Genomic DNA, 15,157 nt, shown 5'->3' with positions numbered 1-15,157 from the left:
AAAAAGAAGAAGTTACAAGTTTTAGTTGGAGAAAACTTTTCGTGACATTAAATAAACAGTAATGAGAATTTAGAACGTGTTATTTTGCATAGAAAAGACAAAAGTTTTCCAAGTAATTGTATTTAAAAAACATAGTAGTTGACTTTGTAATTACAAATATCAATAATGCACCTTCGGCCAGTTAAATATATACATTTTAGCTAGGTAGCTAGTTTTGGATTCAAATCATAATTTTAGATGTTCATAAATCGTTCGTGAACATATTCTGTGTTTGATACGTACGAAAGATAATCAGAATACATTCAGAATGAGTTCAAATTGTCTACCGCGGACGAAGCTATTGAATATATACAAGTATGTACCTCTCAAGTTTTGTCATAGTTAAAGAATAGCTGTTGATAAATGATAAGTACATTTGAAATTTAATATATTCATTTTACTAGAAGTGAAAAATATGATGGTCTCCAGAATAAATGAGTTATAGTTTTCTATTCTCCCCGTTATTGTTCAGAAACTGGGCCTGTAGTACCATCTAGTGATAGTTGAACAGTTGCCTAGTGTACCTACTAATAGATCAAGTGCTTCAGTCTATCTGTGAACTCTAGTGATTTGGAATGGGGTCATCAGCAACCCCAGAGTAACAGCTACTATTCTGATTGATTTTTTTTTTCAAATTTTTGTGTTGTTCCTTAAATCATTAAAAAAGGTGAATACACTACATTTTAAAAGTGTAATTCTTCATGTACTAATAGTAATGAGAAAATGACAAAACAAATCATAACCTAAAAAAAAATCAAAACAACCTTTCGTTACCATCTAGCTTTTTGCTAGCTTCCAATCTCTAAAAACATAATTAGCGACGCAATCAAAATCTAAATATTATAATTACCTTTTTATTCTTCGAGTTTCGAACTAACGGGAACCGATTGTATTAATAATAAAATTTTCAGAACGGAATGAAAGAATGGTCGTACACATTCATACTTGGAGGAGGCGTTTACGTTGTTACTGGTATAATTTTCATTCTGTTTGGAAGTGTGGAAGAACAAAGTTGGAACCGAGCAGCAGATGAATAATAAAACTGGCCAAAAGTACATGTTTTAGATTATCGATACTAAGACATAATATTGCATTTTGTCTTTTCACTTTTTGTTACTTCCATTCTTGTACCACTAACATATCAGGTATGTCAATAAATATATGTAATTAATAAAACGTTTTCTTTTTTCATCCTACTACCCATTTTCCAATTTTGATGTTTTCATATAGAAATATTAAAGGAGGATATCAGTGTGGGTTCAGACAAGACAGAAGTACATCTGACATCGATCTCCACATAATATTCATTTACTTTAAACAAGCCTTTTAAAACATCAACAGATTCAACGGCACTTGAAGACTTGGAAATGCCTAGACAACTAAAACACTTCATACTATCCTATTATTATTAGCTAGAGCTATGTCAGAATGATTTGGTTCACTTAAAATTATATTTTAGACGACATTAGTCACTGGTATTTGCAATTCATTATGTCATTATTCACTCATAATCCAAATTAACAACAGTTGTTGAAGACCTGAAGGTTCCTAGTAAACCAAGATAAGTGATATTGATGTCTGTGGAAGATTTAAAAGCTCAAGTTAAAATACACAACCAACAAAGTGATCTATTCAAGATCAATAAAAAGGTTAAACAAGATGATAATCTATCGGCAACATTGTTCACAATTACTCTACAATTATTCAAGGTGTTATATTGGCTAGCGATTTTTGAGGTTATACTATATTTTCATTATCAGTTGGAACTAGATCAGAATGTTTAGGTCGAGCTAAAGTTACATTTTGGGCGACAGTAATCACTGGTATTTTCAATGCATCATTTGTACCAGCATCTTGGGTCCACTATTCGCTTCTCATCCAAAGTGACAGAAGTTTATGAAGATCTGAAAGTTTTTAGTAAGCCAGGACGAGTGATATTGATGCCTATGGAAGGATCAAAATCAAAACTAAATAATCCATTCTATCAGCAACACCTTTATAATTACTTTTCACTCTGTCGTTCAGTACTTTGACCAACAGTATATTTATTTAACCGGAATATCTATGCTAACATTTCCGACATCCCTAATACCTTCTATAGGCTCACTGCTCAGTTATCTTCTGAAATAACATAACCTCAATTCCCACTCAGTTTTAGGGTTGTTTTGTTTACAATCCCACATGAAAAATTAACTTTTCTTTTGGTTATAAAATAGTTCACAGTATTTTGTTATTTCTGTTCAAAAAGCGAAACTAGATTGGTGGAGTTGTTCGAAGACATAGAGAAAGCTAGAGAGGTCGGACTCATAATGAAAACAAAACGTAAAAACTTCCGAATATAGTAGACCTTGCAATAGAAAACAACTTTTAAAGGGAGTACCATTATAAACACCAAAACCCTCATAACTCTGAGATAGGCGATAATCTAAAACACCAAGACATTGTTCGTTTTATCAAAGCTAGAAGAATCAAATTATTTGGAAATAATCAACATGCGGAACTCCTAAATGTTAAAGGAGGAAGACCAAAAATGAGATGGTTGAACAATGTCACAGATGATCATCGAACTATGGAAATTACAAAATGACGCTTCGAGTCAAGGAACAGTGTTTATTCAGGTCTGTACTGCTGCGTGATAATGGGTTATCATTTTATGGGAACATTTAGTTCACATGAGTCGAAGAAGAAATGAAATACAATTTCTTTTGATACGATAATATAGTTTAATCACTAATTTTTATAATTCTGATACTATGAAATACACTCTACCAAAAAAGTATTGTACTACTGAACTCAATTTATTTATTTTTAAAAAAATATATTTTCCTATTTTGGGTTCCTTTAACCAACATGTATGTAAGCAAATAAGAAATATCATTCAGGTTGTATATGGATGGGTATATGCAAGAAGATTAGCAGGGGTACCATTACCTGGAACTCCAAGTAGAAAAGGATTTCTAGAAAGTTATAAAAATAATAATAATAATCGGTAAAATATCTTACTTTACAATATTCTTGTATGACTTTGTGTCTATTGTTAATTTACATGACTGTCAACTATGAAATAACTCATGATCTACTCTACTAGATAATTATTTTTTACATAATTCAACCAAGAAATAATTTTTTCCAAATCTACATTTTGTGTACCTTCCAGTGATAACTTTGTATTCAAATTAGTTTTTTAATGATGCAACGCTATTAAATAAAATTGTGAAAATTTGCCTTATCAGTCAACGTGTTAAAAACATAATGATGTGATACTTTTTTGGTATATACTATAATACGAAAAAATTTAATTTTCTATACACATTTCCCTCAGTGAATTTGGATCGGAAATAGGTTATAAAGGGGATAACTGTAATTGTTGATTTTACACTATAAAAAAAATACCAACTCTAGAAATAAATTGAGGTTATCTTAGGGTAAGTTATCATCCAAATCCAAACATCTATTAACATGTTCTTCGAGTTCTCTAACATTAGAGAAACCGAAATTGCATTTGGGACATTTCAGTATAGATTTAGGCAGCGAAGGTTCTTCTCCAGACCTCTGTGGAGCACTAGGATAAACTACAAAATCTCCGTTACGAAGCAATTCAATTTCAGATTGTAGTTGTTCATTGCGCCTTTGGACATTCTGTAGGTCTTCATGAAGACGATCATTTTCACCTGAAAAATATAAAAATAGTTATAAAATTCGAGGTTTCACTACATTTTTACTTTTAATAATTTCCCTAGCGCGTCTCTCTTCTTCAAAATCCGCTCTATACACGTCCAATTGAGTCTGTAAAACAAAAACTTCATCCTGATTGTTATGACTGTTTGTTTGTTGTTGCGTTTGCAGTGTTTCCAATTGACTTTTAATAACTGATAATTCGTTAGTCAAATGACTTATTTGTGCATATGCTTGGGATCTAGTATACTCCATTTGAGTAAGAGCGATTTGAGTATCATTTAATTGAGAACGTAAAGTTCCAGCATCTTCCAATTGAGTTGATAATTTATTCATTTCATCTTTCATGCTATTCACTGTCATTATCAAAGCTTCTTCACGTTGCTTTTTAATATATAACTAAAACATATAATTAGGATTGTCTAATCACTGCACTAAATAAAAATACTTACTGCATCTTTTAATTCCTCTACTTGTTTCAATGCATTATCACGTTCATCTATAATTTTTTCAAATTCAGGTTCCATTTGTTTAACCTTTTGTCCTTTATCATTTAGTTCGGCTTTAAGTTTTGTGTCTTCTTGATTCAAACGTTCATTTTCTAATGTTAAATTTGTCAATAGTTCTTGAAGATTGTTAATTATCGCATTATTTTCTTCTTGTTTGGATTCGTTAAGTATTCTTTTGTTTTCATCGGATAAAGTTTCTACTATTTTTTCCAAATCTTTAATTTTTTTATTGGCCACGTCTAGTTTGAATGCTTCAATGTTATCAGTAGACCTGTAATTTATTCATTCACTTATCAATGGTAGCAAGATTCAATTATACATATTACAAATATCAATTTACTCAACTCGCTAACTAATATTATTAAAGACTTCTTCTGCTTCTAATTATGAAAGAATTGAGGCAAATATTTGAGCACAATAAATATAGTCAGCTGTAAATAAAATATTCAGAGAGAAATTCAATCATAATTCTTGGGGATTCTTAATTGATATGCCATAATTAAAGTTTTTTTACTGTGAGAATAATGGTTATATATGCCCCATGATGGGATAAGTACTTGGCATAGAAAGCTGTTAAATAAATTATTTCTGAGATTGGTTATTAGACTTTATTAATACTCTTCACATTTATAATCTGTATACCAGTTAGAATAAAGACATTTGTACCATATTCCATATGAAAGAAAACTATAGAGCTCAATGGGCCAAATCTCAAAAAGCTGATCAAAACTAAACAATTCAAGTTATGGATCTGACATTTCTGATTCAGGGGTTTTAAGGATCACTAATTACGAATTTGGTGTCAATTTCATCCCCTAACAAACACCACCTTGCATTTCAGCCTACACTTCTAAAAGCCATTTATCACTTCCAAGGTTTTTTAGACCGATTGAACCCAGGTTATGTGATATTAGGTGCGAATTTTTTGTTATTTTATTTTTTATGCTTCAATTTATCACCTCCAATCATTTCACAGCGAAAGCAATCTCTATATAGATTAATCCTCGTGGTTCACTCACAGGCATGAAGCCCATTATGTTACACTTTTTCTCTTTTTTAGGTTATTTTCAAGCATTTCCAATCCCAGAATGAAGTTTTTAACTTTTTCTATGTTTAATTCTGCTATTTTAGAAACCATAAATTGTGTCATCCCCCAACATTTGTTATGGTTTGCCCATTAGGATAGGGCATCATAAGCTCGATCATCTCTTCTCCATTATACTCTTCGCAATAATAGTCTGTTATAACTCTCCATTTCTGAAGTCTTGTGCCAACAGTGAAATATCCAGTGGATCACTTCTATGGTCTTCTGGATTGAGTGTTTTATGAATCTAAATATATTCATTGATCCTTGGTCAAATTGCTCGCTCTGGATATCATTCAATCACTGATGTTTAATTCAGACCCCCGTGTGCATCTTTTAACAATTCCATTGGTAGTAGCGCTGTTTCTTCGGCATTCTTCTCCTTGTCCTACCTTTAGTAACCCTAACTGCCTTAGAGTTAGCTTCAACTCATAGTGTGCAGCTATGATGGTAGTGAGTGATAGAATAATTTCAAAGATTATAAGTGGAGACATTCCAAAACAAAAGAACTGCCATCTGAAAAAAAGTTTCTTCCCAAAAAATCTACAGTCAATTCAGGAAGATATCAACCACAAAAGGAAAGAACCAAATTACGACCACTTTTACTTAAGATAAGCATGTGTTTCCCAAAAAAAAACTAAATAGAAAGTATACTTATATGTAGATTAAGACAAAATGAAATGTATTTCGTGATGATTTGTCTTGATTTAAGGTCTGTTTTAAAAGAAATTTCAATTAAAGAAGATCTGAACAAATCATTACGAACTATATATAAAAAAATCTAAGAAGTAAAAAAATGAAGAGTAATCAAATTATTGCTGGAATCTGCAGCATATACTTAGATTTCAATTGAAAATCAGGATCCTTATTGAAAATTTTTTAAATTATACTCACATTTGTAACAAAACTTCTTTGGCAAGGCTGCTTTTATCTTCTAACAACTTTTCCATCTTTTGATTTTTTTTATTAAATTCATATGCTACTTGCTTAGATTTTTCCAATTGACTTTGCAAATTTTCCTTTTCTCTTTTCAAAGCGTCAATAAAATTTTTAGCTTCAAGAAGTTTTCCTTTGTGGATTTCGTGGACTTTTTTGACATCCTCTTGCCACGCCATAATTCTCTCATATTGAGACTTTAAACTCATGTTATTTTGCAAAATGGTATCCTGAAAATTGATTGTAAGTATTGCTTAATAAACCACCAAAGTTTCATTCAATCAACTTACTTTCAGACGAATATTTTCTTCAATAATTTGACTAACTTTGTTTTGAATCTCTTCAGATGTCATATCAGGAGTAAAAGACACTATGCTGATAGCATTTGAGGATTCAAAACCCTTATTTAATGAAGGTAAGTTTGGTAAATTAGAAATTTTTGTTAAGGTTTTATCTGTATCATCTTTGTTTACATCTACAAATTTCCAAACGAATAAATTAATCTACGCAATTTATATCATAAACAAGCCCAAATTACCTGAAGACGTTTTCTCATCTGATTTACTGGTTGTTTGTTCTATACCTTCAATCTCGCTGTTTAAAAGTCTTTTAGCTTCAGCTATTACTGATGCCCCAATTGGCTCACTATATATTTCTGTACTAGCATCAGGAATTGATTGCCCCAAGACAACAAATGATTCTTCATCAGATTCCAAAGAAGGTAATGGGCAAGGTTCTTGAGGCATTTTAAATGCTGCAGCCATAATGATAATATTTTATCTACAAAAATTGTTTAATATATCTTACAGCAACTGTAATACCAATCCAAATTCTAGAGAAAGTGAAAATATGCTAAATTTGCAAATGGTGAAAATCTATTCAAAAGATTTGTGAAGCCCTAACTGTTACAGCTAATGCAACTCATAAAAATTTTATCTTATCACCAAATGAAACAAAAAATATGATCGTTTTATAGATAATAGCCAAATTATCAATTTACATAATCACAAAAAAGAAACATTTGTAAAATTATTGAGTTTTTAAAAAAGTTTACTAAACTATTGCTACCTATAAAATGCAAATAAGTATAATAATTGATGAAAAATTCACACAAGTCGTCATTTTGTTCAACAAAATTTGTTATTTTTTCACATATTAGATAGATACTTGTTAATGGAAAACTGAGCTGATATTATTTTTTTTTTCAAGAATTGCAATGATACTGTTGTTTCTTGCGGGAATTACATTACCCGAATCTCAACAAAGCAAAATGGAATAAATACTGCTAAATAATTAAACCAAACTATCACTACTTATGAAACTCAAATAAATATGAATACTGAAATGATTTATACATACAGAGTATTATTTTGTCAATAAAATTTGTTATTTGTTCACTTATTAGATAGTTGTTAGCGAAAGACTGACCCGAAACTATTTTTTACCACACTTGCAATGTTCTTGCGGGGATTACCCGAACCACAACAAAGCAAAATGGATTAATAGCTGCCAAATGAGCAAAAAATGAATAACAGCTGATAACTATAAAAAGGTGTACTAATATTTTTATTGTCGGTAACTCTTCTTTATAGAATGTTCTTGTAATTTAATATACGCAGTTACTCATTATCAATATTGTTGGAATTATTAAGTGACTCATAATAGATAATATTAGAATTATATTTTTGTAAAGTACGTATATGCAATTTAAACCAAATACAATAAACAACGCGACAAAATTATACAGAATAGAAAAATATATATTAAAACATAAGGTACTTACTTTTACTTTTTCAAATTATTGTCTTGTGTGCTTCCAGAAAGACGAAACTTGTTATAAAAATAATAAACATGATCCCAACACAAATATCATTTGACTACAGAGCACAGATAACCTCTTTGTACGGAACACCTGACAGTTGTCAATAAAACATCATAGATAATTAATGATCAAAATTTTCAAAAATATATGATAATCTGGTTATCTGAAGAATTTGTCAACTCTAATCAATCCTGAAATCAGTTAATTAGAATAATTTTCTCTCGAAGTTTCAATTTACGATAACATGATAGACGTTGTTGAATGAAAACAAAAATATTTTTTTTGGTAGGATCAAAATATAGTCTTCGATAATTTATTGTTATAATAAAAATTTTTAAAACCGTTATCAAAAACCAACACCTGTACATTCTCATTAATTTGGAATAAACTGCTCAAGTTCTATGGTTTCAGTTAACAATGGAAAGGTAAATGTATAATTGGTTGCATAATTAATATATTAATAGACTATGGACTATGGGTACAAAAACGCAGAGTTAATCATGTTTTATTAAGAAAACAAATCATCCATAGTAAATTTTTCAAGTGTGTAAGACGTAATTAATTATCTCATTAACATTGAACTACTAATCTTCCAAGTAAGTTTTTGGTAATATTAGAAAACTATTCTAGCATTTTAAATCTTTGTAGTAAATAGTACAGATTATTACATTTGAGAGTTTTATAGACTTTAAAAATTAAAGTACCATTTCATTTAAGCACCTAGGTGATTAGATAAGACTACATCTGACCAACGTGTTGTACATTACTTTTTGCACAATTATTAAATCGCCGAAATGGGAGACGTCGATGGAAATACTGTTTTAGCACAAGCACTTAAAAAACAAGTAAGTGAATTGCCATTCCCATATTGATTATTTTTTGAATTGATAAAAATATTAGTAAAGTTCATTCTTGCACAATTTTAAAATTGTACCATATTTTGATACATAAGAAACTTCTTGAAAATCGCATATTTAATAAAATCATCTATTTAATATTGAATTGTTTTTTATTTACAATTTATATATCCCAATTTTGAAATACTCCATTTACAAAGCAAGGGATAAAAATTAATCGCCTTTCAGGGAATTAATTATGTTTTTGGAATCATCGGATATCCAGTTATTGAACTAAGTATGGCACTACAAATGGCAGAAATTCATTATGTGGGTATGAGAAATGAACAAGCAGCTTGTTATGCTGCCCAAGCTATAGGTTACTTAACTGGGAACCCAGGAGCAGTTTTAGTAGTTTCAGGACCAGGATTGCTGCATACTTTTGGGGGATTGGCCAATGCTCAAATAAATTGCTGGCCGGTTCTGGTACTAGGTGGATCTGCACCTCAGGATCATGAAGGAATCGGTGGTTTCCAGGAATGTAATCAGGCAAGGAGACTATATTTTATTAATTACTTGAGTTTGCTTTCATTAGAATTGGGATAGCTTAAAAAAAGTCTTAAAACAATTTTAAATTTTCATAAAAAGTGTACTTGAGGTATCTAATCTATTGATGAGATTAGGTATATTATATTGGAACTCAGTATTTGATTTGAAATATTAGTAAGTGATTAAGGTAACAAGAGATAACGTTAAGATTAATGTGATTTTCTCTTTACTGAAAAATATTTATTATATTTTAATTTTGGGGACTATAATTTTTTTTTAATTATATTAAGAATAATCAATTGAATATTTTACCCAAGAGGCAGGCGCAGTTTCAGCTTCTCAATTTGGGGGGGGGGGTCATAAATTTAAAAAAAAGAAAGAAAAACTGTGATTGTGTTTGGAATTGTACATAGAAATTGTATTTAGTGTAATTATAAACTCTGTGATATGGAAGATGTTCATTTTCCACCCTGTATTCCTATACACTATAAAAGTAAGACAGTTAGGGGGGTTGTTACTTTTTTCTCATTGAAACCGTGCCTTTTACGAGGTAATACACACAATCTGGAATAATTAATAATGAAATTGATGATATATAGAGTAAGTTATAGTAAAATATCACATTGGTTTCTGAAAGAGCTATCAATGTTTTTCTTCTAAGTATTACACTTTTGGAGAATGAATATTATATTATGCTTGAGTATACATACAAAAAAAATATTGGATATAAAACCAAAGTAGTAATATTTATGATCTCTAGGTAGAATTAGCAAGACCATATTGCAAATATTCAGCTCGCCCACCAAGTATACCTTTAATACCTCTCCATGTAGAAAAAGCTGTCAGATTATGTAAAACAGGACGACCCGGTGCAGCTTACCTTGATTTTCCAGCTAACATCTTATCAGGTAATTGAAAATGAATAATTTTTAACTAGTGCTTTAGAATCTGATATTTTTATTAGCAATCCAAGCTTTATCATAGTTCTCATAAGGTAATGAGTTGATTTATGAGCTTTTATATTATATGTATATATATATATATATATATATATATATATATATATATATATATATTTAAATGTAGTTAATGAAATTAGTCTACCTGGATTTAAATCAGATTTATGTAGGTGTGAATCTATATTATAGTATGTGTATAACATTTGAGAAAATAAATGAAATAAAAAATTATTTGAATCAAATTTTAGGTAAAGTATCTGAAACACAAGTACCAGATCAATATGGACCTATGGAAATCCCTCAGATATTCCCTGATCCGGCACAAATTGAAAAAGCGATATCTGTTCTAACTCAAGCAAAGAATCCCTTGGTAATCGTTGGGAAAGGTGCCGCTTATTCTAGAGCCGAAAAAGAAGTGAGAGATTTAGTCGAATTAGCAAATGTTCCATTTTTAGCAACTCCGATGGGAAAAGGTGTCGTACCTGATACATCACCAAAATTTGTAGGATCAGCCAGGTTTGAAGTAATTTTTTTTTTAATATACAACATTTGTTGAAAAACATTTTTCGTTCTAGATCAACTGCTTTACAACAAGCTGATGTTATACTTTTACTAGGAGCTAGATTAAATTGGATTTTGCATTTTGGCAGACCCCCAAGGTTTTCACCTAAAGTCAAAATAATTCAGATAGACTTAAATGCTGAAGAATTGCACAACAGTGTACAAGCTGAAGTAGCCATACAGAGTGATATAAAAAATGCGGTAACTATCTTAAACGAAGAATTAAAAAGAAGGGGATTCAAATATAACAATAACAGTGATTGGTGGAATTTACTGAGAAAAAAGTGCCAAGACAATCAAAGATCCGTAAAGGTAAGAATTATAGTCAAAAATTTTATTATCTACTGAGGTAATTGTTTTTTTTTTTTTTTAATTCAGGCTATGTGTGCAGATGAATCCGTACCGTTGAATTATTATACAGTATTTCACAATTTATTCATCAATTTACCAGATGACTGTATTATTGTAAGTGAAGGAGCCAATACGATGGATATAGGAAGGACCATGTTATTAAATAACAAACCTAGACACCGTTTAGATGCAGGAACGTTTGGCACAATGGGGGTAGGTGTATTATATATACTATAAAACATTGAATAATTTGATAGATTTATCTTCTTCACCTTATAGTGAAAACAAGGCGCTAACAGGCATCTTATTCTTAGTGGTAATGGATAACCACCAATCATGAGCCAATAAACAGCTTCTGCAAGCTCACAATACTTCTCTGGTATACAGATGGTTCGAATCTAGTGAAAGAAGGGTATTTTAGGCTAAAATGTAAGCCCTCCATTCACTATTTCTCGCTACAAAGCACATTTATATTCTCTTCGATAGCCTAGAGGTTTTGAAAGCCCAGGAGGATACTGACCGCAAGTCCAGGCTAGTTTTGAAGTGTAAACAAACCCTCAAAGTAACCCTAATGTTGCTCCTAGGGTATACCAGACAATAAGGAAGTAGACAGATTTGTTAAAAAGAGCAACGACTGGATCAGAGCCATATTATGACATTGTGATTGCAAATTTTGCAAACAAGCCATAGTCATTTCAGCAAAAGGCTTAAGTACCCTGTTCCAAACAGTTTCAATATATAGTTTTTCCTTTTCTAATTGCAGTCATTTATTTCGAAAGAATTGAGCAGTTTCGCTTAATTTTAGTTAAATTTGATTGGAAACTAAGTTGAAATTGGTCGATTCTAATCGGTTCCAAAGAACATTTCCTCGTTTTTTGGCTTTAGTTATTTATTTTAGCTAGTTTCAGTTAAAATTAAGTTAGTTTGGATTTATTTCAATCAGTTTTAATGATTTTTTTTTCCACTTTTGGAAAGTTTGAATTCATTTTTTTGTTTGAATTACTTTTTTTACCTAATAACTAAACAGTTTTAGTTCATTCTAGTTAAATTTAAATGATTTTCGTTAAAATTGAGTCAAATGCGGGTGTTTCCAAATAGTTCCAATAAATATTTTTCCCTTTTCTAATTTTGGTGTATGGCAGTTATTTATTTTGAAACAAAACAAATTACATCAAAGCATAAAAGTATAAAAAAATTTAAAAAAACAAAATTTTTGAAAATGCCTATATATAAAAATCTGAAATCTATAAGAAGATAAAAAAGACCTAAACGATTTGAGAAAAATATTTATATTCAATAAATTGCAATGCAACCATAAATAATTTAAATTGATAATTGTTTTTTTTTTATACATAAATCTTCAATTCACAAGAAAATATTTATTTTTGAAGATATTTAATTTATTTATTAGATATTTTAGTTGCTCAACTTTCTTGATTTTAGATCTCTGATTGAAAATAATTTTTTTTTACCTAAATAGATGGCACAGACAAACGTTTTTTGAATTGCTAATATTTTTTTAATCAGTTTTTAAAACAGGTAAAAAATTAACGTTTCCACCTTTTTTGGTCATCAATTTTTTTTTAATTTTGAATTTTCAATCATAAAGGACCTAAAACCAAGGCGATTTAGCATCAAAAATATATATTCATGTTGATATGTTTGTTACATATGTTCATTAGGTAGGTCCTGGGTTTGCTATAGCTGCAGCGTTTTATTGTAGACACAACCATTCGAATAAGAGAGTTGTATGCGTAGAAGGAGACTCAGCTTTTGGTTTTTCGGGTATGGAAATTGAAACCATGGTTAGATATAAACTACCAATAATAATCGTTATTGTCAACAATTCCGGTATCTATTCCGGAATGGAATCTAGTGTATTGAATGAAATTAGAAGTAGTGTAGGCATCGAAGATATTGCCAAAGTGTAAGTAGTTTTAACTTTCCTGTGATATTAACAGTCTGTTTTTCAAATATGTGTTGTAATTTTGTATTTTTTTTGGTAGTTCCCCACCTGGTTGTCTTACAAGTGTGACTCGATATGATAACATGATGAACTTATTTGGAAGAACCGGATTTTTTGTCAATACAGTACCAGAACTCCATGCGGCTGTCAAAGAAGCTTTTAAAATCGTTGATGGACCTACAATAATAAATGTTATTATCGATACAACAGCTGATAGAAGACCCCAAGCATTTCATTGGCTTACTGAATCAAAATTGTAAAAATTTCATCGGTGTTAATATATATAAATAAATTACTATTAATTTATTTCAATTTTTTGTTTATTTCTTAGACCTTTTCATATATTTTATTCGTAAATGGTATTGATTATAGGTCTCTTCTGATCAAAATATTTTGATAAAATCCAAAAAGTTCAAAAATTCTTTGCCTGTCTTAAATTTAGAATAAGAAGAGAAAAGTGTGTGAAAAGTTTATCAAAAAACCTAACCTTACAAAAATTACTAAATTTTCATTTTATCTATTGACTTTTCACACACAGATAGATCTTGATGAGATCTATCGAACAAACTTATCCATGGCGCGATATCGGTCAGCCTTCCTGAGATTATGGCCACTTCCGGTACTGGTGATACATGTTTCTCATGTCAAGAATGAACAATAAAAATTTTTAAATATCTGCTTACCATATTTACTTATTTATTTCCACTTTCTACATCCTAAAGCTTTGATTGAAGTGAAAAAGAAACAAACATTTCTTCATAGAATGCGAGTACAACTGTATTATTCCCTATCGTCGGCCATTTGGCTTGTGAACCAGTTCACGAGGTTACAGAAAAACTGTAGAAAACCGAATTAAACTTTTCATATTTCAGGTTCATTATAATTTCAAAGTAAAAGTTTTGTTTTTGATTAACAATTGTTAACAGACATGGCGTACAGTTGGACCAGTTACCTGGAGGCTAGAGAGGTAGATAATAGTCTATTAGTCTGACAATTTATTCAGGCCCAAAACTCCTATAAGATAAAATTTATTATTTGGAATAAAAATGATAATTTTGAAAAAATTTTTATTACCTTATTATTAATAAACTCATCAGTAGAAGTAACATTATGTTTGCAATTGTAATTCACACCGAACAGTACCCTTTTCCCATATCCAAACGCAGTTCTTTATATTTCTTAATGCCTACTAACACAGAACTCACTTTAGCCATTTTACTAATAAAAATTGATAAAATACTTCAATACTACAAATCAAAACTCGATGTTATCACTCTAAAAGCTCAAAATAAATACAATTGTCTATTCATGAATGATATACACAAAGATTTTCAAAATAAGCGCTTTGCATATTTGAGTTTCCTTACTCATCTGCGTGAACCGTCTATAAAATAGATAATTTTTGGTTAACGTACAAAGAGAAAAAACACTCAGCTACTTTAGCTGACAGAATCATATTCCTTAAAAAGGAACTTGTAAACTTATAAATATATTTAAGGATTGGAAGAAGAAAATTTAAGATGCACTACAAATTTTTATATAAATTTTGTAGTTCATTTCTGATAGGGTTTACTGGAGGTAACGTTTGAAATAAAATACTCAGAATTTACTATGTTTTCCATTCCAAAAAACTATTCAATTATTACATCATATATGAATTTACTACTTGCTATATATTATACCCTATAGGATTGGATCCTTGATATAAACAAAGTTGTGTTTTGTACGCGTTATGACATAAATAAACTGCTCAGCAAAACGCTTATGAATTGTCATTTTCTAACGTGTATTTAAATAGCGTACAGTTGATCACTTACATAAATATTAAAAACTTTCTATCTCACTCATATCACAAAAACGCTCTTCAAAA

At 30.1% G+C, this 15,157-nt stretch overlaps 3 protein-coding genes and 1 long non-coding RNA gene across 6 annotated transcripts in view; 2 read left to right on the top strand and 2 right to left on the bottom strand.

Moving 5' to 3' along the window:
• The window catches only part of LOC130442707 (sialin-like), a 34,344-nt gene extending 33,126 nt beyond the window's left edge, over window positions 1-1,218 (top strand). For both annotated transcript variants that reach the window (XM_056777042.1, XM_056777043.1), the window contains exon 7: window positions 951-1,218. In XM_056777042.1, coding sequence (XP_056633020.1) covers window positions 951-1,076 — 126 coding nt within the window. In that variant the 3' untranslated portion in view covers window positions 1,077-1,218. The remainder of the gene's footprint in view (window positions 1-950) is intronic.
• A 1,520-nt stretch (window positions 1,219-2,738) lies between these two features.
• Window positions 2,739-8,256, bottom strand: LOC130442706 (NF-kappa-B essential modulator). 2 transcript variants are annotated; one of them, XM_056777040.1, is made up of 7 exons: window positions 8,027-8,256; window positions 6,782-7,023; window positions 6,534-6,718; window positions 6,202-6,473; window positions 4,167-4,494; window positions 3,762-4,113; window positions 2,739-3,710 (listed from the first exon to the last, which is right to left on the bottom strand). In XM_056777040.1, exons 2-7 carry the CDS (start codon window positions 7,005-7,007, stop codon window positions 3,460-3,462), a joined length of 1,614 nt encoding a protein of 537 aa, XP_056633018.1. In that variant the 5' UTR covers window positions 7,008-7,023; window positions 8,027-8,256; the 3' UTR covers window positions 2,739-3,459. The 2 variants fall into 2 exon arrangements, with proteins under 2 accessions (XP_056633018.1, XP_056633019.1); XM_056777041.1 differs by lacking the exon at window positions 8,027-8,256 and adding an exon at window positions 7,603-7,889.
• A 223-nt stretch (window positions 8,257-8,479) lies between these two features.
• LOC130442704 (2-hydroxyacyl-CoA lyase 1) lies at window positions 8,480-13,599 on the top strand. Its single transcript, XM_056777039.1, has 9 exons — window positions 8,480-8,661; window positions 8,783-8,910; window positions 9,151-9,450; window positions 10,211-10,358; window positions 10,658-10,925; window positions 10,985-11,282; window positions 11,349-11,538; window positions 13,008-13,248; window positions 13,328-13,599. The coding sequence occupies exons 2-9, from the start codon at window positions 8,860-8,862 to the stop codon at window positions 13,545-13,547; spliced, it is 1,716 nt and encodes a 571-aa protein (XP_056633017.1). The 5' UTR covers window positions 8,480-8,661; window positions 8,783-8,859; the 3' UTR covers window positions 13,548-13,599.
• A 362-nt stretch (window positions 13,600-13,961) lies between these two features.
• Window positions 13,962-14,974, bottom strand: LOC130442708 (uncharacterized). The gene is made up of 2 exons (XR_008909793.1): window positions 14,362-14,974; window positions 13,962-14,301 (listed from the first exon to the last, which is right to left on the bottom strand). It is a non-coding gene; the product is annotated as an uncharacterized LOC130442708 (long non-coding RNA).
• Window positions 14,975-15,157: the final 183 nt, after the last annotated feature.

This window comes from Diorhabda sublineata, chromosome 4 (genome assembly GCF_026230105.1).
Source record: "Diorhabda sublineata isolate icDioSubl1.1 chromosome 4, icDioSubl1.1, whole genome shotgun sequence".
NCBI classification, from domain to species: Eukaryota; Metazoa; Arthropoda; class Insecta; order Coleoptera; family Chrysomelidae; genus Diorhabda; species Diorhabda sublineata.
The sequence above is the reverse complement of the archived record's forward strand: the minus strand, read 5'-3'. Positions and strand labels throughout refer to the sequence as shown.

Coding starts and splice junctions, on each gene's coding strand:
- LOC130442706 (XM_056777040.1), bottom strand. CDS start 7,007: ATGGCTGCAGCATTTAAAATGCCTCAAGAACCTTGCCCATTACCTTCT. Junction 6,719..6,781: donor AGATGAGAAAACGTCTTCAG/GTAATTTGGGCT, acceptor GGAAATTTGTAG/ATGTAAACAAAGATGATACA. Junction 6,474..6,533: donor AAGAAAATATTCGTCTGAAA/GTAAGTTGATTG, acceptor ATCAATTTTCAG/GATACCATTTTGCAAAATAA.
- LOC130442704 (XM_056777039.1), top strand. CDS start 8,860: ATGGGAGACGTCGATGGAAATACTGTTTTAGCACAAGCACTTAAAAAA. Junction 8,911..9,150: donor CACAAGCACTTAAAAAACAA/GTAAGTGAATTG, acceptor ATCGCCTTTCAG/GGAATTAATTATGTTTTTGG. Junction 11,539..13,007: donor GTTTGGCACAATGGGGGTAG/GTGTATTATATA, acceptor TTCATTAGGTAG/GTCCTGGGTTTGCTATAGCT.